This window comes from Panthera pardus, unplaced genomic scaffold (genome assembly GCF_024362965.1).
Source record: "Panthera pardus isolate Hobbes unplaced genomic scaffold, ASM2436296v1 HiC_scaffold_3, whole genome shotgun sequence".
Classification (NCBI taxonomy): Eukaryota; Metazoa; Chordata; class Mammalia; order Carnivora; family Felidae; genus Panthera; species Panthera pardus.
In genome coordinates this window covers 45,665,907-45,689,696 of record NW_026526876.1, presented here as the reverse complement: position 1 = coordinate 45,689,696, position 23,790 = coordinate 45,665,907, and the positions used below count along the sequence as shown (strand labels likewise).

At 36.2% G+C, this 23,790-nt stretch overlaps 1 protein-coding gene across 1 annotated transcript in view; it reads left to right on the top strand.

Annotated features, from left to right (window-relative positions):
- HSF5 (heat shock transcription factor 5) overlaps nucleotides 1-22,590 on the top strand; it is a 44,293-nt gene extending 21,703 nt beyond the window's left edge. Inside the window, 2 exon segments of the mRNA XM_053892861.1 lie at nucleotides 2,218-2,395; nucleotides 20,331-22,590. Of these exon segments, the coding sequence (XP_053748836.1) occupies nucleotides 2,218-2,395; nucleotides 20,331-20,401 (249 nt within the window). The 3' untranslated portion in view covers nucleotides 20,402-22,590.
- Nucleotides 22,591-23,790: the final 1,200 nt, after the last annotated feature.

Genomic DNA, 23,790 nt, shown 5'->3' with positions numbered 1-23,790 from the left:
TGAATGGACAAGGTGTGCCTGGCTGATTCAAATCCACTACTCAGAAGGGATGGTTTATCTGACAGATAGTATCAGGACTTTCCAAGCTATTTGTAGCCTGGGGGTAAAGAGATGGTTAGAAGTCTGTTCATAGTTTCTTACAGCATTATTGAATTCTTATTTCACTTGTGAGCATACTGTGTTTGAATTTCCTTACTAATATCTACATTCTTAAAGCAGAATTCTGACTAGTTTGAGAGACATATTCTGAAGGTAGAAGCTAATTCCTTTATTGTTTATGACCAGAAAATGAATAAAGTTGATTCTAAATAAAAGCACATCTAAATTACAGTCACTTTTTGTGAATTAAGTATTTTTCCTACTTTAAATTTTTTTTCTTGATCTTAGCCTGATATATATTTTTAAATTTTTTTTTTCTTTAATAGGACTGAAAATATTGTCACTGTTAGATTCCCAAGATAACTTTTAGATAGTTGTGTTTTGTTTTTGTTTTTTAATTAAAAAAAAGTTTTTTATTTTGTTTATTTGTTTATTTTGTTTATTTTGTGTATTTTTGTTTTGTTTATTTATGTTTCTTTATTTTTGAGAGAAAGAGAGAGTGCAAGCAGGCGAGGGGCAGAGAGAGGGAGACACAGAATCTGAAGCAGGCTCCAGGCTCTGAGCTGTCAGTGCAGAGCCCAACATGGGGCTCAAACTCACGGACAGCGAGATCATGACTTGAGCAGAAGTCGGATGCGACTGAGCCACCCAAGTACCTGATAGTTGTTTTTTAATGCATTCTTTTTTAGCTCTAATTTTGGATCCAAAGTCTTAACGTATCTATCAACTCATTGTCCTTTTTGAGTCCAGCTGTGGAAATCCAGTATATCATGTGTTAAAGTAATATTATAAATTCAGTAGATCAAAGATAGGCCCATTGTGTTTCAAATGTGTTGTGGAAAGAACATAAAATTTGTCTTTGTTCCTTCATAGTTCACATCCAAAATATTATATTTCATACCTTAAAATTGCATTTATAAAGTTACTTTCTCTTTAAAAAATATATTTGAGGGGCGCCTGGGTGGCTCAGTCGGTTGAGTGGCCGACTTCAGCTCAGGTCATGATCTCGCGGTCCGTGAGTTCGAGCCCCGCGTCGGGCTCTGGGCTGATGGCTCGGAGCCTGGAGCCTGCTTCCGATTCTGTGTCTCCCTCTCTCTCTGCCCCTCCCCCGTTCATGCTCTGTCTCTCTCTGTCTCAAAAAAAATAAATAAAACGTTAAAAAAAAAATATATATATATATATTTGAACAACAGCTGTTAAAAGTTGTGTTTTTAACTTTTAGCTTTATTTCATTATATAGTTTCATTTAAAAAAAATTTTTAACGTTTATTTTTGAGAGAGACAGAGTGTGAGCGGGGGAGGGGCAGAGAGAGAGAAAAAGACAGAATCTGAAGAGGCTCCAGGCTCTGAGCCATCAGCACAGAACCCGACGCGGGGCTCGAACTCACAAGCTGTGAGATCATGACCTGAGCCGAAGTCGGATGCTCAACTGACTGAGCCACCCAGGTGCCCCATATAGTTTTATTTAAAATAAATTCATAAAGAAATAAGAATATTTCAGAAGTTGGTCATCTTTATGAAAGAATTTGACATTCCAAAGAAAACTTAGGAACTCTAAGAAAGAAACTCATATCTCATAAGCAGAACAGATCTAGATTTTGTAGGGGTTGAAGCTTATACAATTTTGAGAGCTTCTCTAAGACAAAGAATACAAAATTAGTAGAATAAAGTGTCCTCAGCTCCACTGACATTATCCAACAGGATTATGCCTATGACCATCTCAATGTTACCAATGGGGGTGGAAATCTGATGGAAGAGATACTAGAGTGGAAAAAGATAGTGGTCTTAACCAGTTGTAAATTTGTGTGTGTGTGTGAATTGTACCAAAAAAAAAAAAAAATCAACAAGCTTCATGGTTAATCTTCCTCTGATCATAAGTAAATGTTTTAACTCCATATACATTTCAGTGGTTTGTGTATAGGGAAATAGATATCTTACAAATGAATATTCAGATTAGCTCAACAAAATTAAACGTGGTATCATTCATAAGAATGAAAAGCCTTTACAAACATGTTTGTTGTATCATGTGTCAATAATAGAACTCCTCTGATAAAATATCTTAACTTTTAGTAGATATTTGAGGGAAATTCATAATAATTAGTGGGTTTAATATTTTAGGTGGATGCCAGTATAAAATGCCAGACCAATCCACCTGAGAATATCTTGCCTTCAGAACAGATGGGATTCCTCATTTCAGAAATGGGCCCTGCTAGCAAGCCTAGTAAAGACACAGGTTTATCCACTCCAGCCAGATACAGAGAGCGAAGAAGCAACTCGCAGCAAGGAAAGTCCCCTGGTAAGGATTACTGTGCTCAGAATACTAGAATTAGAACCATGGTGTAAAATAAATGTATGAATGACAGTTTTTTTTTCTGAGCCTTCATTTTTTTTATTCATAATTGTATGATACTTATCACATTGCTTTTTTACATAACTGTAATTTTAACTCTATATGTTTTCTTAATTGTCCTTATAAAGTATGTAAAAGTTATTTTCCTAATATTGCATGTAAAAATTTGAGCTTTCAAAGAGCTAGAACATATTAAGTAAAAACACAGGAATTTGGGTTATTTAACTTGGAGAAGGCAAAGATGAAGTGTGATTTAATCACAGCTTCAGATAGATGCCAAAGACTTTGTAATTATTGATGTACTTGTTCTCTTATTAGCAGACTGTAGGATAAGAGGGAATATACTTAAAATTGTAGCAGTAAAGAATTAGATAGTCATTAATAACATTATCCTGAACACATTATGATAATAGTATCAAGAGTGGCTTTTGCAGTGGCATTGTTTTTCCTGTAATTTATAGGAACCCAAAATTAATGATTGTTTTAGGCACATAGAGTTGGTTCTATTGTTTGTAAGGCAATTGGACAAAACCATTTTTTAAGAAAATAGTAACATCTAATAAGACATGTTTCTTTATGTGATTCAAAAACAAGTCATCAGAGTCTTCAATGGCCAGCTTTAATATTCTCAAATTGTATGCATGTCAGAGGCATGCAATCCAGGTAGAATTAATCAGGTCAGACAATCATTTTAGCCATAAAAAATTAAAAAAATATTGAGAAATTATTTGAGAATTTCTCCAAAAAGTAAACTAATAGTGATATGGTCAAGATCTTGCTCAGACTCATAGGGTTCTTTCTGCAAAACACCTTTTAGGCAAAGAACTATCCTGATCACTACTCTTATTCATTGGACTTAGCTTGTACAGTCACTTTTAGTTGAATATATATGGTCCAATCCATGATAAAGGATTAAGAGATTAAGATTCCTTACCACTAGAGATGTTTAAAACAATGGCATAGACTTTGAAGGTGATTTAGAAAAGGACAGGAACTAATATTTGTGCATACCCATTTTTAATGCCATAACCAAACTTAATGAAAGTGGTATTGTCATCATTTTGAAGATTGGGAAGTTTAGGCTTGGAGAGGATTAATAACTTGTTCAAGGTCACATATTAACTAATGTAGCTAATATTCTACTCACAATCACTCTGTTGACTGTGTCCTTACATAAAGGACTGTGTCAAAACATAAAAGTTTTTAAGTTTGATGTAGTCCAATTTGTTTTTTGTTTTTGTTTTGTTTTGGATTTTGTTTTGTTTTGTTTTGCTTTTGTTGCTTATGCTTTTGGTGTCATTTCCAAGAGATCATTGCTAAGTCCAATGTCATGAAGTTTTTCCTCTGTGTTTTCTTCTAGGAGTTTTACAGTTTAGGTCTTACATTTAGGTCTTTAATCCATTTTGAGTTACTTTTTGTATATGATGTAAGATAAGGGTCCAACTTCATGCTTTTGCATGTGGATATACAGTTTTCCCAACACCTTTTGTTGAAGAGATGGTCCTTTCCTCATTGAGTGATCTTGGTGTCTTAGTGAAAGATCATCTGATCATATAAGTAAGCATTTGTTTCTGGTTTCTCTATTCTAGCCCATTGGTCTATTTGTCTCTCTTTATGCTAGTACCATATGATCTGTTTAACCTCTCAGTTCTGCCCTTGTAGCACAAAACCAGCCATAGAGAATATGTAGATGAACAGTTATGGTGATGTTCCAGTGAAGCTATATTTACAAAAACAGGTGCAGGGCCCAGTTTAACCCAGTGGTCATAATTTGCCAACATCTGAATTAAACTAACAGCTTCTTTCTGAACAGCAATAATGGAAGCCAGAAAAGGGTAGAATCACATTTTATTTTATTTATTTTTTTTCAACGTTTTTTTATTTATTTTTGGGACAGAGAGAGACAGAGCATGAACGGGGGAGGGTCAGAGAGAGAGGGAGACACAGAATCGGAAACAGGCTCCAGGCTCCGAGCCATCAGCCCAGAGCCTGACGCGGGGCTCGAACTCACGGACTGCGAGATCGTGACCTGGCTGAAGTCGGACGCTTAACCGACTGCGCCACCCAGGCGCCCCTAGAATCACATTTTAACATACTGAAAGACAACTGCAACCTCAGAAGTCTCTACCCACGAAAATGATCATTCAAGAATGAAGGCAAGACAATGAAGACATTTTCAGATAAACACAAAATTGAGAGCATGTGCCACACTAGGTCAACACTAAAGGAAATTCAACTGGGTGTTCTTTTTTTTTTTTAAGTTTTTTTTTTTCTTCTGAGAAAGAGAGAGAGAGCAGGTAGGGGAGGGGCAGAGAGAGGGAGAGAGAGGACCCAAAGTGGGCTCTGTGCTGACAGTGTGGGGCCCGACACAGGGCTCAAAGTGGGACTCAAACCCATGAACCATGAGATGGTGACCTGAGTCAAAACCAAGAGTTGGACACTTAACTGACTGAGTCACCCAGACACCCCTACAGGGTGTTCTTCAGGCAGAAGGAAACTGTGGTAAAGGTATTGATTAATATGGGCTTTGATGAATCAAGAATAGGTACTGTAGTTTCTAGGATAATCACCAACACAATAGAAATAATCCAAAAGAAGGCAGGAAAGGGGGAAGGAAGGAAAAATAAAGAAGACAATGAGAAAACAAATAATACAATGGTTGACCCAAATTCAACCAATACAATGATTATATGTAAAACTTTAATTCAAAGGCAGAAATTGCTAAAGTGGATAAAAGAACAAACTCCTACAATAGACTGATTATAGGAGACACATAGGTTAAAAGTAAGTGTATGGGGAAAGATATAATATGCAAACAGGAAGTATGAGAAGCCTGGTATGGTTATTTTTAAATATCAGATAAACAGCCTTTAAGACAGAGTATTATAATGAGAGTCTGCTTCATAATGGTGGACAGTTAATCAGTGAAGCATATCAACTATAAATGTGTTTTTGTGTAGTAATAAAGCCTCAAAATATATGAAACAAAAATTGACAAAAGGAAAAACAGGCAATGCCCCAATATAGTAGGATATTTTAATACACCATCTAAGTAATTGATAGAATAACTAGACAAAATATTAGTAAAGACATAGGAGATCTGAACAACATAATCAGCCACCTTGATTTAATTGGCATTTATAGAACACTGCATCCAACAACTACAGAATATGCATTATTTTCAAGTGCACATAGTACATTCACCAAGAGATGTCGTATACTGGGCCATAAAACAAGTCTCAATAAATTTACAAGAATTACAGTAATACAAAGTGTATTCTCTTAATATAACAGAAGTAAATTAGAAATCAATGACAGTAAAGGAACCAGGGAAACCTCCAATATCCGGAAATACAGTGACATACTTCTAAACCATAACTCAAAAACAAAATCTCAAGAAAAATTAGAAAATATTTGGAACTGAGTGACAATGAAAATATATCAGTTTGTGAGATGCATCTAAAACAATGTTAGCCGGGTGCCTGGGTGGCTCAGTCGGTTGAGCATCGGACTCTTGATTTTGGCTCAAATCATAATCTCGTGGTTCATGAGTTCAAGCCCCATGTGGGGCTCTGAGCTGATGGTGCAAAGCCTGCTTGGGATTCTCTCTCATTCTCTCTCTGCCCCACCCCTGCTCGTATTCTCTCTCTCTCTGTCTCAAAATAAATAAATCAACATTTTTTAAAAACTTAAAAAAATAAAACAATGTTAGCATGAAGTGTGTAGCTTTAATATTAAATTAAATTAGAAATTTTAATATTAGAAAATATTAGCTAATATTAGAAAAGAAGTAAGATCTAAAATCAATGACCTGAAGTTTCAATATAAGAAACTAGAAAAAAAAAAAAAAAGGAGGAAAGTAAACCCAAAGTAAACATGAGGAAGGAAACGATAAAATAAGAATAGAAATCAATGAAATAGAAAACAATTGAGAAAATTAACAAATATAAAACTGGCTCTTTGGAAAGATCAACAAAGTTGACAAGCCTCTAGCTAGACTGATCAAGAAAAAAGAGAACCCAAATCATAACTATCAAGAATGAAAAAGAGGGGCACCTGGGTGGCTTTGGTGTCTAAACATCCGATTTTGGGTCAGGTCATGATCTCACAGTTCGTGAGATCAAACCCCACATCGGGCTCTGCACTGACAGCTCAGAGCCTAGCGCCTGCTTCTAATTCTGTGTCTCTCTCTCTCTGTCTGCCCCTCCCCTACTTGTGTGGGCCCTCTCTGTCTCTCTCAAAAGAAACAAACATTAAAAAAAAAAAAAAAGAAGAATGAGAAAGAGATTACCAAGGTGCCTGGCTGGCTCAGTTGGTGGAGCATGTGACTCTTGATCTCGTGGTCATAAGTTCAGGCCCCACATTGAGTTGTAGAGGCTACTTAAATAAATAAAACTTAAAAAAAAAGAAAGAGATTGCCACCTCAGAATTTATGGATATTAAAGGAATAAGAGAATACTGTGGACAGTCTTACATCAATGAATACAAATGGAATAGACACACTTTTTGAAAAATATAACTTACCAAAATTCACACACTTCTATTAAAGAAGTTGAATTGGTTATTAAAAACTTTCCTCAAAATAAGAACAAAAATTATAGACCAATTAATCCTCTTGAATATAGATGCAAAAATCATTAACAAAATAGTAAATTGAGTCCAACAATATTTAAAAAGGATAATACTCTACAACCAAATAGAATTTATCCGAGGAATGCAAGGCTTGATTGATTTTCAAATGTTAAACAATGTTATTTGCTATATTAACAGAATAAAGGAGAAAAACTCTACGATGATTTTAAAAGATGCAGGGAAAGCACTTGACAAAAGTCAGTACTTATTCATAATAAAAACTCTCAACAAAGTAGGAATAGTAGAAAATTCCTCAAACTGATAAATAGCACCTATAAAATATGTATGGCAAAGATCATAATTAATGGTGAAAACCAAACTTTATACTTTAGAGACTGGGAACAAGGCAAGGATGCCTACAGTCACCACTTATATATTCAGTATTATACTGGTGGGCCTAGCCATTGCAATAGGAAAGAAAAATAAATAAAAGGCATAAAAATTGAAAAGAAAGAAGTAAAAGTATCTGTTGATGATATGATTACTTATATAAAAAAAATCTAGGGAATCTACAACAGAACAAATAAATGAATTTAGCAAGGTTTTAGGACATAAGATTGATATATAAAAAGCAATTGTATTTTAATAAACTAGCAGCACACAATTGGAAAATGAAATTAAAATACCAAACATTTACAGTAAGACCAAAATCCTAAGATACCTAGGAATAGGTCGAACCAAAGATGTCCGAGACCTCTACATTGAAAACTTTAAATTTTGCTGAAAGAAATTAAAGAAGACATAAATAAAGTGGAAAGATATGCCATATTCATGGATAAGAAGATCCAACATTGTTAAAGTGACAGCTCTCTCTAAACTGATCTGTAAATTCAGTGCAATCTCAATCAAAATTCCAGTAGACTTTTTTTTTAAGTTTTTTTAAAAAATTATTTATTTTTTGAGAGAGAGACAGAGTGCGATCAGGGGAAGAACAGAGACAGAGGGAGACACAGAATCCGAAGCAGGCTCCAGGCTCTGAGCTGTCAGCACAGAGCCCGACAGGGGGCTCGAACTCACGGACCGCGAGATCATGACCTGAGCCGAAATGGGACGCTTAACCGACCAAGCCACCCAGGCGCCCCTTCAGTAGACTTTTTTTAAAAATTATAATCTAATTCCGAGATTTAAAAGGAAATACAGGGGCGCCTGGGTGGCTCAGGTCATGATCTCGCGGTCCGTGAGTTCGAGCCCCCTGTCGGGCTCTGTGCTGACAGCTCGGAGCCTGGAGCCTGCTTCAGATTCTGTGTCTCCCTCTCTCTCTGCCCCTCCCCTGTTCATGCTCTGTTTCTCTCTGTCTCAAAAATAAATAAAACATTAAAAAAAATTAAAAAAAAAAAGGAAATACAAAGGTTATAGAGTTAACAAAGCAATTTTGAAAGGAGATTTTATCTGATTTTAAGACTTACCACAAAGTCACAGTAATGAAAATTGTTTGATATTGGTGAAAAAGATAGACATATCTTTTCTATTTGTGAATGAAACAAAATAGTCCAGAAATAGATCCACACATATGTGGTCAATTGATTTTCTAAATTTTTTTTTTTAACGTTTATTTATTTTTGAGACAGAGAGAGAGCATGAACGGGGGAGGGTCAGAGAGACAGGGAGACACAGAATCTGAAACAGGCTCCAGGCCCTGAGCTGTCAGCCCAGAGCCCGACGCGGGGCTCGAACTCACCAACTGTGAGATCGTGACCTGAGCTGAAGTCGGACACTTAACCCACTGAGCCACCCAGGCGCCCCTGTTGTCAATTGATTTTCAACAATGGTGCCAGGGCAATGCAGTAGAGAAAGGTAAGTCTTTTCAACAAATATTAGCGTTGATCCATACCTCACACCATAATTAAAAATTAACTCAAAATGAATTACAGATCTAAATATAAAACCCAAATATATAACACTCCTTGAAAAAAAAGGAGAAAACCTTTGCTACTTTGGAGTGAACAAACCTAAATATAAAACTCAAACATACAAAGCTTGGTGAAAAATAACAGAAACGCTTTGCTACTTTGGAGCGGACAAAGATGTCTTAGAGCACAAAAACGTGATCAATAAAGAAAAAATTGATAAATTGGATTTCATCAAAATTTAAAACTTTTGCTCTTGGAAAGGCATCATTCAGAAAATGGAAAGACAAGCCAAAGTCTAGGAGAAAATATCGACAACACATATGTGAAAACAAAGGACATATTTAGAATATAAAAAGAACTCTTACAGTGCAATTCAAAAGTGGGGGGAATATATGAACAGACATACCACTAAGTGGTACAAGTGGTCAATAAACACATGAAGAGATGCTTAACACGTTTAATAATCAGGGAAGTCATTGGGAGTCACAGGGAGACATCACTACCTGCCCATTAGAATGGCTAAAATTTTTAAAGAAAAAAACAAGACCGTACCAAGCGTTGATGAGGCAGCTAGAACTCTTCATACACTGCTAGTGGGGAATAAAAATAGTGTAACCATTTTTGGAAACCATTTGGCAGTTTCTTAAAAATTAAATTAAGCATACACTCATCACAAGTTATGAATTACATATAAATTACAGTGTATCCCTACAACAACAGAATAATATTCAGCAGTAAAAAGGAACACATTATCGATACATACAAATCATTACGTTGATGTGGTCCTTGGGGAATATACATTTCTTTTCTTTCTTTTTTTTTTTAACATTTTATTATTTTTAAAATAATCTCTACACCCAACGTGGGGCTTGAACTCAAAATCCCGAGATCAAGAGTCACATTCTTTATGGAGCCAGCTAGGCACCCCTGGAATATACATGGTTTTGGAGCAGTCCAGTTTTTGTTGCCTACATTTTGTTAGAGAGTGTGTAAAGGGTGTGAGGATTACTTAAGAAGCTGAACAGTCCTATATCTTAGCAGGGCATGTTTGTTATTTCTCTGGCATTTCAATTCTTAAAAAAAAAAAAAAAAAAAAAAAAAAAGGTAGACTACTGATTTGTTTGCCTTTGTTCATTCCAAATGTGAGTTATAGCAGAGATCTTATTTAGGTAGTTTTTAAGCCTGAAAAGTCTGGTATTTGATTTACTGTGTACTTTGCTCATCCCTTTCATTCAACCTAATGGAACCTATATTGAGGTCATCTAAAAGAATGGGTTCCATTGGAAAGATAATATTCTTAATCTGATCTTTGCCACAGAGCTCTCTCCCATTGTCTATCAGAAGTACTTGAGAAAAGCTTCAGGCCCTCTTACTATTATTTCACGTTGGGATAATGAAGTGGTTGGGTGCACAGTCCAAATTGCTGATCTCTAGACAATAGGTTATCAACTACAGGCAGAGAAGTATTCCCTTCTATCTTTGCTTGTGCTTTGGCTACCTCTAGCCTGAGTTCATCTCTTATTTTAGGACTTTGCTGAATGTGTCAAGAAACAACTAACACTGTGAATTTTGTCAGCCTTTTCCCTTATGGTTACTTGCTCACTTGGCATGTGGCCTGTCTTCCAGGGTATCACGGTAACAATTTTATCAAATGTTTTGACATGGGTTACAAAGATCACCAGTGTTCTAGCTAGTGTCATAATTACCTGCTGTCTGACCACCAAGCTCATAACGTGTATTTTAATTTGAATAATAGCAGTACCTCACTTCTAGATTCCAAATTCCATATTAGTCCATGTATAAGTTAGGCTGCTGTAACAAAACAAAAAACTAGTAGCTTAAACAGTTTAGAAGTTTGTTCTTCCCTTACGATATAGTCTGAGGATAAGCTGTCTAGAGCTGATGTGGCAGCTTTACCTCTCTCTGGTAGCCCTCAGGTGTTGCAGGGTTAAAAATGGCTCACCACTATATCAGTATGTTGGCCAGCAGGCTGCTATAAATATCCTTTCCTTTTATGAGCATAATCATCACTTACGCTCTCATCAGTTTGACTAGAACTTGGTCACATGGTCAAATTAGCTGAAGGGGAGCTTGGAAATGTAGTCTTTACCTGGGGACCATTTGCCTAGTTAAACAACACCATGATTTAAAGGAGGAGTAAATATCAGGAGACAAGTAGAAGTTTCTGTTACATGGACTAACAAAATACAAAGTATTCTATTCATCATACATAAAAACTCCTACAAATCAATAAGAAAGAGTCAACCCAATAAAAGTAAAGAAAATGATATTAATGTGCAGTTCGGAAGAAATAAAGTGGCCAATATGCTTGTAGAATGATGTTGAACCCCTCAGAGAAATCAAGTAGAGAAATGCAAATTAAATCAACCCAAAAGATTTTTTTTTGATTGGCAAAACTTAAGCTGTTGATAATATCCAGGTTTGATAAAAGTTTAGGGAAAAAGGAACATCTTAATACACTGTAACTGGAATGAATTTGTATAGCCTTTTGGAGGGCATTTGGCATTATTTGTAAATAACTAAAATGCTCATGTGCTTTGACTCAGGAATTCCAGTCCTGGCAGAGTTCACTGTTGTGTCATGTATGATAGCACAAATTTGGAAAAAGTATAATTGCCTAATAGGGAGCTAGATAAATTATAAAAAAATTAATGAAATACTATGCAACCATTTAAGAAAATTAGCTTGATATGTTGTTACCTAGAAAGGTAGTAAGTGTTCATAACATATGTTAAGTGGATGAGGCAAGTTGCAGCACAATATGTCTAGGACAGCCTCCTTTCTAGGAGGAAAAAAAGGAAGTATATACTATATAATTATAGAAAAAAGTATAGCAGTATATGATAAAATGGATTCATGTAATAGTGGTTACCTCTAGGAAAGTAGAATTGGAGGTGAAGAGAGGTACTTTTTTACTTTTCAATTTGTGTATGAATATACACAATAGTAGGATTATGGGAAATTTTTACTCCCTTTTTGTATTTTTATAGATTTTTAAAATTGAAAAAAAATCCAAAAATACTAAAAATTGCTTAAATATTTTAAAGTATTCTTTCAGTGTAAATTTAAAACCATCAAAATAATAGGAATGGGAAATTAAAAAGAATATTTTGAAAAAATATTTATATCCCGGTTATTAACCTGACTTCAAGGTTTAGATATGATTGACCCAAGCTAACTGTATCCCACACCTAAAATGCTTTTCCAAGATTTTTTAGAATTTCTAGGGCTTACTATGACTTTTAGTTTTAAATTTCCTGTTTCTGTTTAATTCCGAAGTCATCCATTTCTCACCTCCTACAGCTCTTCTCTCTTATCTGCTCCATGCTGTTCCAGATGTAGAACTTGGCCCTCTTCCTTTGTTTCCAGCCTTTCCCCATGCATTTACATTAGGCATTTGTATGTGTTCAACTCTTTTCTGAAGTTTTGGGGAGGTAAAAAGGGTTTGCATTTAAAATACTGCATAAAATTTTAGATGGAATGTTATCCACCTTTCTCTTTAAAAGGCTGTCAGTCACTTTGCCATTTTCTCACCTTTCTTTGTCACTAATCACTATGGCCTCTGCCATGTTGTCATCTTTACTTGTACCAGCACTGTATCTTCTCTTCTCTGGTCTTTTTTTCTGTGCCTTGGGGAGAGACGTTAGATATTTCCTCTATTTCCTAATGTCTTTGAGACCTTACTTTCTCCAACCAAAACAGCTTGTCAAGTATAGTCTCTACAAAGATAGTTAAGTGCCCAAGAGGAACTCTGGTGCCTACTGTTAAAATAATCACTTCATCTCTTTCACTATTAAGGTTATAAGTGTAGCTGATAAAATAATTAGGACATTATCTTTATTATCTCTTCATTTTCTTTTTTTCCTTAAGTAAAGACTTATCCTTTGGTCAGTGTTGTTGATAGCCGAGTCTTAATTGGCCTTGAATTCTTGCTGTGAAATAGAAGAGTTGTGACATATTAGCATTATTATGACAACTGGTCACATTTCCATTTATTAGGGGCAAGGAGTAAATTACTTAAGCTAGAACCTCTTTACTAAAAAGTTAGCTTTTGTAATGAGAGTGTAAGCAGAAATACGGTTCATGAAGTACAAAATTATTCTACCTTGATAGAACTTAACCTAATGGTTGGGTTATGAAAACATGGCTATAAATAAGGTTCGATGGGATTAAAGACCTTAACCAAAGTCAGTTTAAGTTTTATGTACTATCTGTTAGAGTCTGTATAGCATAGCTGATACGAAGAAGGCTTTTGGTATTAGAAAAACCTTCTATTTATTATTTTTCTCCCCTCTTTACAGGTAGTTCCATGAGGGAAAGGCCTTTCTTTTGTTAAATGATGTATCCTCAGCACCTACAGTATTAGCATTAGCTGTGGCACTCAGTGTTTGTTGAATGAATGACATGCTTTTCTACCCCACTTTAATCTTACTGATGTACTTCAAAAAAAAATCCTTGGAAAAAAAGCAATCTTTTAAAAAAATGTGGTAAAATATATATAACATACAGTTTATCATCTTAGCCATATTTAAGTATATAGTTCAGTAGCATTAAGTACATTCACATTGTTTTGCTCCCATTACCACTATCCATCTCCAGAACTCTTTTCATTTTGCAAAATGAAACTCTGTACTCATTAAATAATAACTCCCTATTCTTCCTCACCCCCAAGCCACTGGAAGCCACTATTCTTCCACTTTCTATCTGAGCAATCTTTTAGTTAGCCACCAAAAGATAAGTTTTGAACATATGAGGAGTCAAAGCGCTCCTCAGGTTTCTTTTAAAAAGTATTTATTGAACAATTGCCTAGGGCTTGGTACCATACCAGGTACAATAGAGACAAGTCGTGTCCTCTATAGTTCTATTCTTCTGGAACCAAGAATTGTGGATGTCTTACTAAGATGTCATTCCATATCTCGTTATTATGCTCTGACATTTATTTTATATATTTTTTTAATGTTTATTTATTTTTGAGAGAGGAGACAGAGCACAAGTGGGAGAGGGGCAGAGAGAGAGAGAGAGGGAGACACAGAATCCGAAATATGCTCCAGGCTCTGAGCTGTCAGCACAGAACCCAACAGCGTGGAGCTCAAACTCGGAAACCATGACCTGAGCCGAAGTCGGACACTCAACCAGGAGCCCCCTGTGTTCTGACATTTAAAACCAAGATATGTTTGGTTATGAATTTTACTTTTTGTAGCCATTTATTTTCTGTTTTCCCCTTCTTTTTGTCTGGTCATTTCAAATTAATAGGAAAATATACATTAAGAAAAATTTTTTTTAACGTTTATTTATTTTTGAGACAGAGAGAGACAGAGCATGAACGGGGGAGAGGCAGAGAGAGAGGGAGACACAGAATCGGAAGCAGGCTCCAGGCTCTGAGCCATCAGCCCAGAGCCCAACGCGGGGCTCGAACTCACGGACCACGAGATCATGACCTGAGCTGAAGTTGGAAGCTTAACCGACTGAGCCACCCAGGCGCCCCGGAAAATATACGTTTTTAGATAAAATTCACAAAACATAAAATTAACCATTTTAAAGTGCAAAATTCAGTGGCATTTAGTATATTCACAATGTTGTGCAACCTCTACCTCTATCTAGTTACAAAACATTTTCATCACTCCTAAAGAAAACCCCGTATTCATTAAGCAGTTACTTCCAATTCCTACTCCCCCAAGCTCTTGGTAGCCTCCAATCTGTGTTCTGTCTCTATGGATTTACCTCTTCTGGATATTTCATATACATGAAATCATGTAATATGTGACCTTTTGTGTCTGGCTTATTTTACTTAGCATAATGTTTTCAAGGCTCACCCGTGTCATAACATTTGTATCAGAACTTTCTTTGTATGGCAAAATAATATTACATTGTATATATATACCACAATTCATTTATCCATTCATCTGCTGACGGACATTTGGGCTGTTCTTACCTTTTGGTTATTGCGAATAGTGCTGCTGTGAACATGTGCGCATGTAGTGGAGTATCTGTTTACAAGTCTTTTGGGTATATACCTAGGAGTAGAATTGCTGGGTCATATGGTAATTCTATGTTTAACTATCGGCCAAACTATTTTCCATAAAAGCTCTAGCATTTACGTTTCCTACAGCAGTGTAGAAGGGTTTCCATTTTTTTCATATCCTCGCTAGCACTTGTTATTTTTCCCCTTTTATTATTGTTATGGCCATCCTCATAGGTGTGAAGTGTTATCTCATTGTGGTTTTGATCGCATTTCCCTAATGATTAGTGATGTTGAGCATCTTTTCATATGCTTGTTGGCCATTTGTATATCTTCTTTGGAGAAAAGATAATTTTTTTTACAACTATTATAACAATATTCTGTTTGATGAAATCTTCTGTTTTGGTTAAAAATCTCTTGATTATAGCCCTAGTGAGTGTTACAAGTTGGTAAACTATGGCCTGTGAACCAAATCTAACATACTGCCTGTTTTTAAATGGCCTGCAAGATAAGTATGGTTTTCATATTTCAAAATTTTTTTTAGTGCTTATTTATTGTTTTGAGACAGAGAGGCAGAGCATGAGCAGGGGAGGGGCAGAGAGCGAGGGAGACACAGAACCCGAAGCAGGCTCCAGGCTCTGAGCTGTCAGCACAGATCCCGACGCAGGGCTCAAACCCACAAACTGTGACCTGAGCTGAAGTTGGATGCTTTTTAAAAAACTTTTTTTTAAATGTTTTATTTATTTTTGAGAGAGAGAGAGACAGAGCACGGGTGGGGAAGGGGCAGAGAGAGGTAGACACAGAATCCAAAGCAGGCTCCAGGCTCTGAGCTATCAGTACAGAGCCTGACGCAGGGCTTGAACTCACGAGCTGTGGAATCATGACCTGAGCCGAAGTTGGATGCTTAACTGACCGAGCCACCCAGGCGTCCCATAGTTTTCATATTTTAAATGGCTGGAGGAAAATCAAAAGAAGAATATTTCATGTCACATAAAGATGATATGAAATTCACATTTCAGTGTCTATAATAAATGAGGTTTAGTTGAGCTGCCTCACATGGCAGGAGGGATGAGGGAGCTCTCTGGGATCTCTTTTATAGGGGCACTAATATCATTCATAAAGCTCCGCTGTCATGACCTAATCACCTCCCAGAGGTCCAGCTTCTAACACCCATCACAGTGGGGTTAGGTTTCAACATATGAATTTCAGGGAGTTAAACATTCAGTCTGTTGCACCCTGTGTTAGAAAGTTCTTGTTCTTAGCTTCTGATCTTTTCACAGCCCTGATCCTTGATGACCAGAGAAGCCCTTAAGAGAGTAAGGAGGTACTTGTGAGGAGGGCTCAAATTGACTAGTATTCAGTTTAGTTCTTACAGATGACCAAATGTTTTTTTTATTTTGATACTAAAAGGTTAAAGAAGTAATGATAGAAACCAAAGGTAAAATTCCTAAAGTATCACTTAAATTTCAACTGTCGCTATCATTAGGACTATCTCCCCTCAGTATGGTTTCAACTCTCACAGTACATTATTTATGATAAAAATAAGGAAATTTCATGAAATCACCTCTAAGGGCTCCTTTGCTTCCAAATTCTGAAATACTATGATTCTAACATTAACTGTTGGATGTCATTTTGTTGCTCGATATCTCATTGAACAGTGGCATCCTATATTCCAGAATTTATCAGTGCCCTTCTGTAACTGAGTTATTTTGAAGATGTCTGCCATGTTTAAGTAGGAACATGTCACACTTCAAACTTTCTTTGAGTTTTTTTTTTTTTTCAAATAGACTACAAGTTGATTAAATAATCCAGATTGTATTGATTTCAATAGATGTGTGTTTTGTTAGAAGGGGATGGTCAGTCACAGTCTTTGCCATGCTGTGCATAGGCTTTTTGAGCACAAGTTAACTTAAGGAAATACGTTTTGGATCAAAAATACCAAAAGGTAAAGGAAATTAGATTCAGTCATGCGCCTCCAATTTCTTTAATGATATCACTCTAAACTGAATACACCCAAATATTAATTTTATAGTAGAAGCTACACTCATTCATGTTCTCATGGGATGTTAACTTTCTGGTTAAGGGAAATTGAAGGTTTACAACCAAAGTTCTATTCATTCCTAAAGGAAGGACTTCTCATTTTGTAGCTCTTGGATTATGGATGAGATTTCATTTAGATAATAACCCCCAAACCCTAGAGGGTGCTCTTGGAAGGAATTAACATTCCCAAACAAGTAGATGCAATGCTCTTGGCTCTCAAGGCCTTTCAACTCTCAAACCAACTGAGCTACTGTGATCCCCAAATACTTACCTTCTCTGGTGAGTATGCAAGCTTCTCTTCTAAATGAAGTCATATAAACCTCTAGTAGCACCAGGCTAGTCTGTCTTCTCATATTTTTATTGGTCTCTATACTCTTGTAACTCCTTGATTGGCAGCTTTGCTAATGAAGGAAGTTCACTTTAATAAAATTACTATGTTTAGATGCTCATTATTAGAAACTGTGTGCCAAGTGCTATTTTAAAGCCCAATCATTAAGGTTAAGAGGGTTTGTTGTTCACACTACTTTACATAACTAATTCTGAGGCTATTAAAGAGCCACACAGGCTATTTCTATTTTAAACATGCCTATCTATGATGTGTTCTTATCCATTATTTGAACCTATCAATATGGTAAAGTCTTAATAAGCAATGAAATGAATGACATTTGTTCACTGATTTAAAAAAAAAAAAAGGGTTTGAGGCACCTCGGTGGCTTCATAGGTTAAGCCTCTGACTCTTGGTTTCAGCTCAGGTCACGATCTCACAAATTGTGAGATGGAGCTTCGTGTTGGCCTCTGCACAGTGCAGAACCTGCTTGGGATTCTCTCTCTCCACCCCTCCCTTGTGCTGTCTCTCTCTTTCTCAAAATAAATAAACTTAAAAAAAGAGGGAGTTTGTTGCTGCTGTTTTTCAGTTTACCTCCCCATGTGAAATCTGTAGTTGCTTTAATAGCCTTTACCTTTGTCATTATCAAGAATTCCTACTCTGCTTTCAAAGCTGGGTTATAACTGGGTCTATTCATATTCCCAAGTCTTATTTTAATATGTTCTATTACCATTTGGCCTGTCCTTCCCCCTTCCCCTCCCCCCCCCCCCCCCCCCGCCCTAATATGGAGCTGAGATGTTTAGAGAATAATCATTAGGTGTTACTCCTACATCTTCTGGTCAACTTTTAGAGATCCTGATGCCTAAGTAGCACTCCACACCAATTAAATCAGAATGTATGGGGGTAGGAGTCCTATGCATCAGTATTTTTTTTATTTTAAATCTTTTAGTGTTTATTCATTTTTGAGAGAGAGAGAGAGAGAGAGAGAGAGAGAGAGAGAGAGCATGAGCATGGTAGGGGCAGAGAAAGAGGAAGACACAGAATCTGAAGCAGGCGCCAGGCTCTGAGCTGTCAGCACAGAGGCTGACACGGGGCTTGAACTCACAACCCGTGAGATCATGACCTGAGCCGAAGTCAGATGCTTAACCAACTGAGCCACCGAGGTGCCCCTGCATCAGTATTTTTTAAAAGATCCTCCAGGTGATTCCAATGTGCAACAAGGTTTAGAAACCACTGGCTTTACTTAATAACCATGTAGACTTAGCGTAGAGGTTCTTGCTCCCAGTATCAATTTACGCCTCAGAATTAATTAGATGACCTTATAATAATGCACTTTAAACTATTTGAAAAAAAAGATGTTATATAAATATAACATATCACTATTTTTGTTACTATATAGACTTTAAAGAAAGACTTTTGTGGTAAAATATACATATCATAAAATTTATCATTTTAATCATTTTTAAGTGTACAGTTCAGTGGTACTAAGTCCATTCACATTTGTTGCACAACCATCAACACCAACCACCTCCAGAACTTCTTCATGTACCCAAACTGAAACTGTCCGTTGCACAGTAACTCCCATAACACTCCCTGGCAACCACCATGCCACTTTCTGTCTCTATAAATGTGACTGCTCTCGTTACCTTACGTAAGTGGAATTATGCAGTATTTGTCCTTTTGTGACTGACTGATTTTAGTTAGCACAATATTTTCAAGGTTTATCCATGTTGTAGCATGTATCAGAATTTCCTAATTTTAAAAGCTAAATAATATTTCAATGTATGTATAGACCACATTTTATGTGTCCATTCATCGGTCCTTGGACACTTGGATTGCTTCTGCCTTTTGCCTATTATGAATAATGCTGCTATGATCGTGGATATACAAGAAGCCAATTTTAAGTGATAAAATTATGGCCTTTCTCCCACTATAAGATGCTCATCTGGATAAATTGCTTGTTCTTTATGGTTAGGTTGTAGTGTAATTCACCAGATGAGATGACCTGCCCCTAGTGACTGGTCTACCTTTTACAAAATATGGCAAAATTAGCTATTGTTCCATATGCTTTCTGGATTTTCTCAAATATGGTGGTAGAATTATTTTGTTGAATCAGCTCTCTTGCCCAGTCTGTGGATCAGTCCCACAGAGGCTGTGTTCTAGAAATACAGTGACAAAAGTCTGTGTCTAGAGTGAAATAAAGGACTTATGCTATATAGTTTAGTTTAATTTCATTCCCAAATGCTACTATGGCAAAATCGTAAGCTTCAAAACAAACCTAGAAAGGTTGGTTCCCCTAGAAATTATAAACTAGAAGTCTGTATGTTGCTCTGGAAGTTGTAAACTAATTAGCTTGAGTCTAGAAGCCACAGTAAGATCCTCTGTTACTCAGGCCGTTTAGCTCTACTCCCATACATGGCCTCTTTGTATTACAAAACCTAGTACTTGAGCTGAGAGTTCAGTTTTTTAGTTCTTTCCATTCTTAGTGAACCCTTTTTGTCTCTTGACCTCCATGAAGGGTATGCTTTCTTTTTTACACACAGTTCAGGTAGGTGTTTCTTCTACAAGAGATCAGCTGTGTTGTCAGTAAGGGGAAATTGTATGGAGTCAATCAACTTTGGAAAAGTAGTGATTACTTATTTTAACATTGTATTTCTGAAAGCATTATTTTCTCATATTCCCACAACCCACCCACCCACTCATCTTTATAGGATCAAAGAAATGAATTTTCATTTGTGTGTGTATATTTCACTTTGATCCCTTTGACACTTTTCCTTAATTTTTCACTTAAAAGGCAGTTGAAGTGAAAAGAGGCTTAGCTGCATCATTGAAAAGATAGCAACTGTACACTTTTTGGTCTCAACTGGGTTAACAACTGGGCTGCATCTGTGTTCTTTAGAGGTACAGGAATGTCCCAAAACTGAGATCATAGCATTTTAGAACCAATTCTACACTTAACCGCGAGCAACTTGTTCTTCTTGTCTGAAGACTGGTCTATCAAACTCTCCAATCTGAGAGGCCAAGAGTGAGTAAACAAATCTTCTTTCTTTCTAGATCTTCATCTGCTGGTGGACGTGGCCTGCAAACAGGAGCACTTTCCAAAGGAGGAAGAATTAAAAGAGTGAGGAATGGAGGACATACGTGACATTGTGCACTAGCTGTAGCTGAGGGCAGACTAGCCTTGCACATGACGCACTGTTGGGAGTTTTTCAGTTCTGTTAAGGAAAAAAAAAGTATTTTTGTTTTGTTAATTGAGAATTTTGTTAATTGAGAATTGGGATTTTGGTATTTACTACAGCTTTTCAGTTCAGATTATTTACCTTGACAAACTATTAAACATCTAGCAGCCTTTTTTTTTTTTTTTTTTTTTTTTTTTTTTTTTTTGCGTCCAGATCCCTTTCAAATGGAAAGTCCTGGCCTTCTGTTACAGTCAAGAAGCATCTAAAAACTGCTGCAGCTATGGTACTGGAGAATAATCTGTGTGTGTGTGTGTTGATTTGCCGTCTTGCCACTCTCAAACTTTAGTCAGCACAATTCCAGAGGGGGAGTTCAGTCTATCTGTTTCAAGTCACACTGTGATCCTTCTAGAGAAGACTGTGCGAAACAAAGGCATGTGAGGTCACCAAGATCGCAGGTCTAAATGGGTCAGGAATTCCAGGGAAGAAACTCTGAGAAAGAGCTAATTTTCTAACTGATTAACCAGGAAATGCTCTTACTTCCTAACCCAACATTCTGTTTCAAAAGCGAGGCACCTGGACTTGGACCATCCATCACACTTAACAGCTCCTGATTGTTTTGTATTAATGGGAGCATTCTTCTATTTTCATATCTTTCTTTAATTTTAATGACACATTATCATAAATGGTAAGAAGGTTTTGTTATAGATCACTTATGTAAATGTCTTCTAAAATTTTTTTAATTTGTTTAATATATTTATAAACGCTGGTAGAGTTAAAAGTTTTAAAGCTTTATATTTTTATTAAGATTGCACAATAGAAGGATAAAGGATGCATGTGTAAGATATTTATTTTGAAGGGGAAATGTGTGAACAAAAACATTAAGAGATTTAACACTGTTTTCTTACTTTAGATTTTTACATTCGGTACATGTAAATTCTCATCTATATATACTGTGTGCAAACTTTTGGGAAAACCTGATCAGTCATTTAACAGAAGCTATACCTCTGACATTTTTAATAGTTTATGTCTGGTTTAAGCTTCTGAGAGAATTTTGGATAGTGGGATATACCATAACATTTTTATTTTATCCCCTCTGAAGGATTCTAAATTCAAGTAGTAGGATTGTGGGACCGGTTTTTAGGAGAGGTATCTTGGGTGTCCACTTTCTGTGGTTGATCCCTCACTTGCTCATCTAGTGATAGCAAGAAACTTTATGATTTTAAAGTCTTTTACACTGACTAGAACTTTCTTATTGGATTCTGCTTTGGTTGTCCTAATAAGAATTGCAGAAACAAAAGGAAAGTGTAGGAATATGAAACTAATTAAAAAGAAAAGGCACTTAGTGATATGACACAAATACTATGCTAGTCATTGTGGGTGTAACAATTCATCTCTTAAATTGCATTGTGCCTTCCCAATGATGTCAACCCATAGACGTGTTAACAGAGATAGTAGTTTTTTGGAAAAGGATGAGTTCTGTATTGGTCTGCAGTGACTCAGTTTAGATATGAAAGTAGGTTCTGAAAAGTGACCTGTTTGGTCCGTCTGATTAGATTAGTTGATGTCCACGTGATGGGCATTTATTCATCTTTATTAGCAAGGTTTAAAAAAGATGAACAGATTATCAAGACTCCTCCATCTTTTGGCCAGACTATGTATTTTGGCAGAGTATGTGAAGAGGAGACCCAATTTCCAAATGAAGGAACTTTGCCTTTTCTCTGTCATGTTGAGAAGCTGACAAACTGTGTAGGTGACATTCCTTCCCTTAATATGCCTTTTTAGCTCTGTATCTGTTGAAAGAGATAATATCCTTTGAGGAACATATGTCAAGCAGAAACCTTGGCATGGCTTAATTAATGAAATGCCTTTATCAGCTTTCCAAACTTTTTTATATGTGAATACAACAGACCAAGGAGCTGGATCTCCTGTTATACTCACATGCCTGCTATCTATCAACTAAAGCTATCATCGCTGACTTGGGAAAAATGTCAGAAGATAAAATAAAATCTTTGTGTGAATTGGCCAGTAGGGTCTGACGCATACTAACAAGGTTTCTGACTAGCTCCTCAGTATTTCAGCACCTTAAGCACAATAAATTTCAATCAGTCAACAATAAAGTGAGTGTTTCAACTGGAGTTGTCTTGCTTGTTTTTACTGTTTAACTGGTGATCAATACAAAACTAAGTCATTTTGACTAGTATTAATAACAGCAAAATTTGAAAGAGAATGTATTACAGAGAAAGACAGATACCACATGGTTTCACTCTTATGTGGATCCTGAGAAACTTAACAGAAACCCATGGGGGAGGGGAAGGAAAAAAAAAAAGAGGTTAGAGTGGAAGAGAGCCAAAGCATAAGAGACTCTTAAAAACTGAGAACAAACTGAGGGTTGATGGGGGGTGGGAGGGAGGGGAGGGTGGGTGATGGGTATTGAGGAGGGCACCTTTTGGGATGAGCACTGGGTGTTGTATGGAAACCAATTTGACAATAAACTTCATATATTGAAAAACAAAAACAAAAACAAACAAAAACAAAAACAGAAAAAAGAAAGAGAATGTATTCTGTTTTTCAAAGAATCTACTTGAAAAAATGTCCTGGCTTTTTTTGTTTTTCTTCATTTGTGATTGAATGGAGATTGAATCTTTAAAATGCCATTAAGGATAAGGACAATTCTTGGACATATTTATAGAAATCTGTTTTTTTAGGAAAAGGACTCATGTCTTCAGTAACTTTAGTCAATCCAGATGTGAAAATAGATCCTGAAGGATGATATTTCTCACGGGTAAGATTAGGTAGTAAATATTAGTGACATGGCATTTCATTACCATGGTAATGACGTCTTTATGGTATCTCTGTGGACGTTGTAGTAGATAACCTGAGGGATAAGCCAGAGAATAATTTCTCTTGTTTGTCAGTTCTGGTGACCCAGTAAATACAGTGTATCAGTGAAGTAAAGTACATTGGGCTGTTTAGTTTGATCCTGAGTATCTAAGTGGATATCCAGGTTCATGATACATATTTTCATCATTCCTAGATCTTGGAGTTTCCTCAAGAGAGGGCAACCACATCTATATTTTCTTCCTTCTTTCAACTAAGTGTGTTTATTAACTCTTAGGTTTAGGTCTCTTATTAACTCCTTTCTAAGTTTCAAGCAGGAATAGGTGAGGTAAAGTCCATTAGTAGGTCACTTTTTGTTTAAGATAATTTTGCATATATCAAATATATAGTAATGTGTATTTTGCATTATTTATGCTATACTGTTACACAACATACATAAAATAAAAATATAAAACCACAGATGTAAAAAATTCTCTCTAGAAGAATTAGATATATTC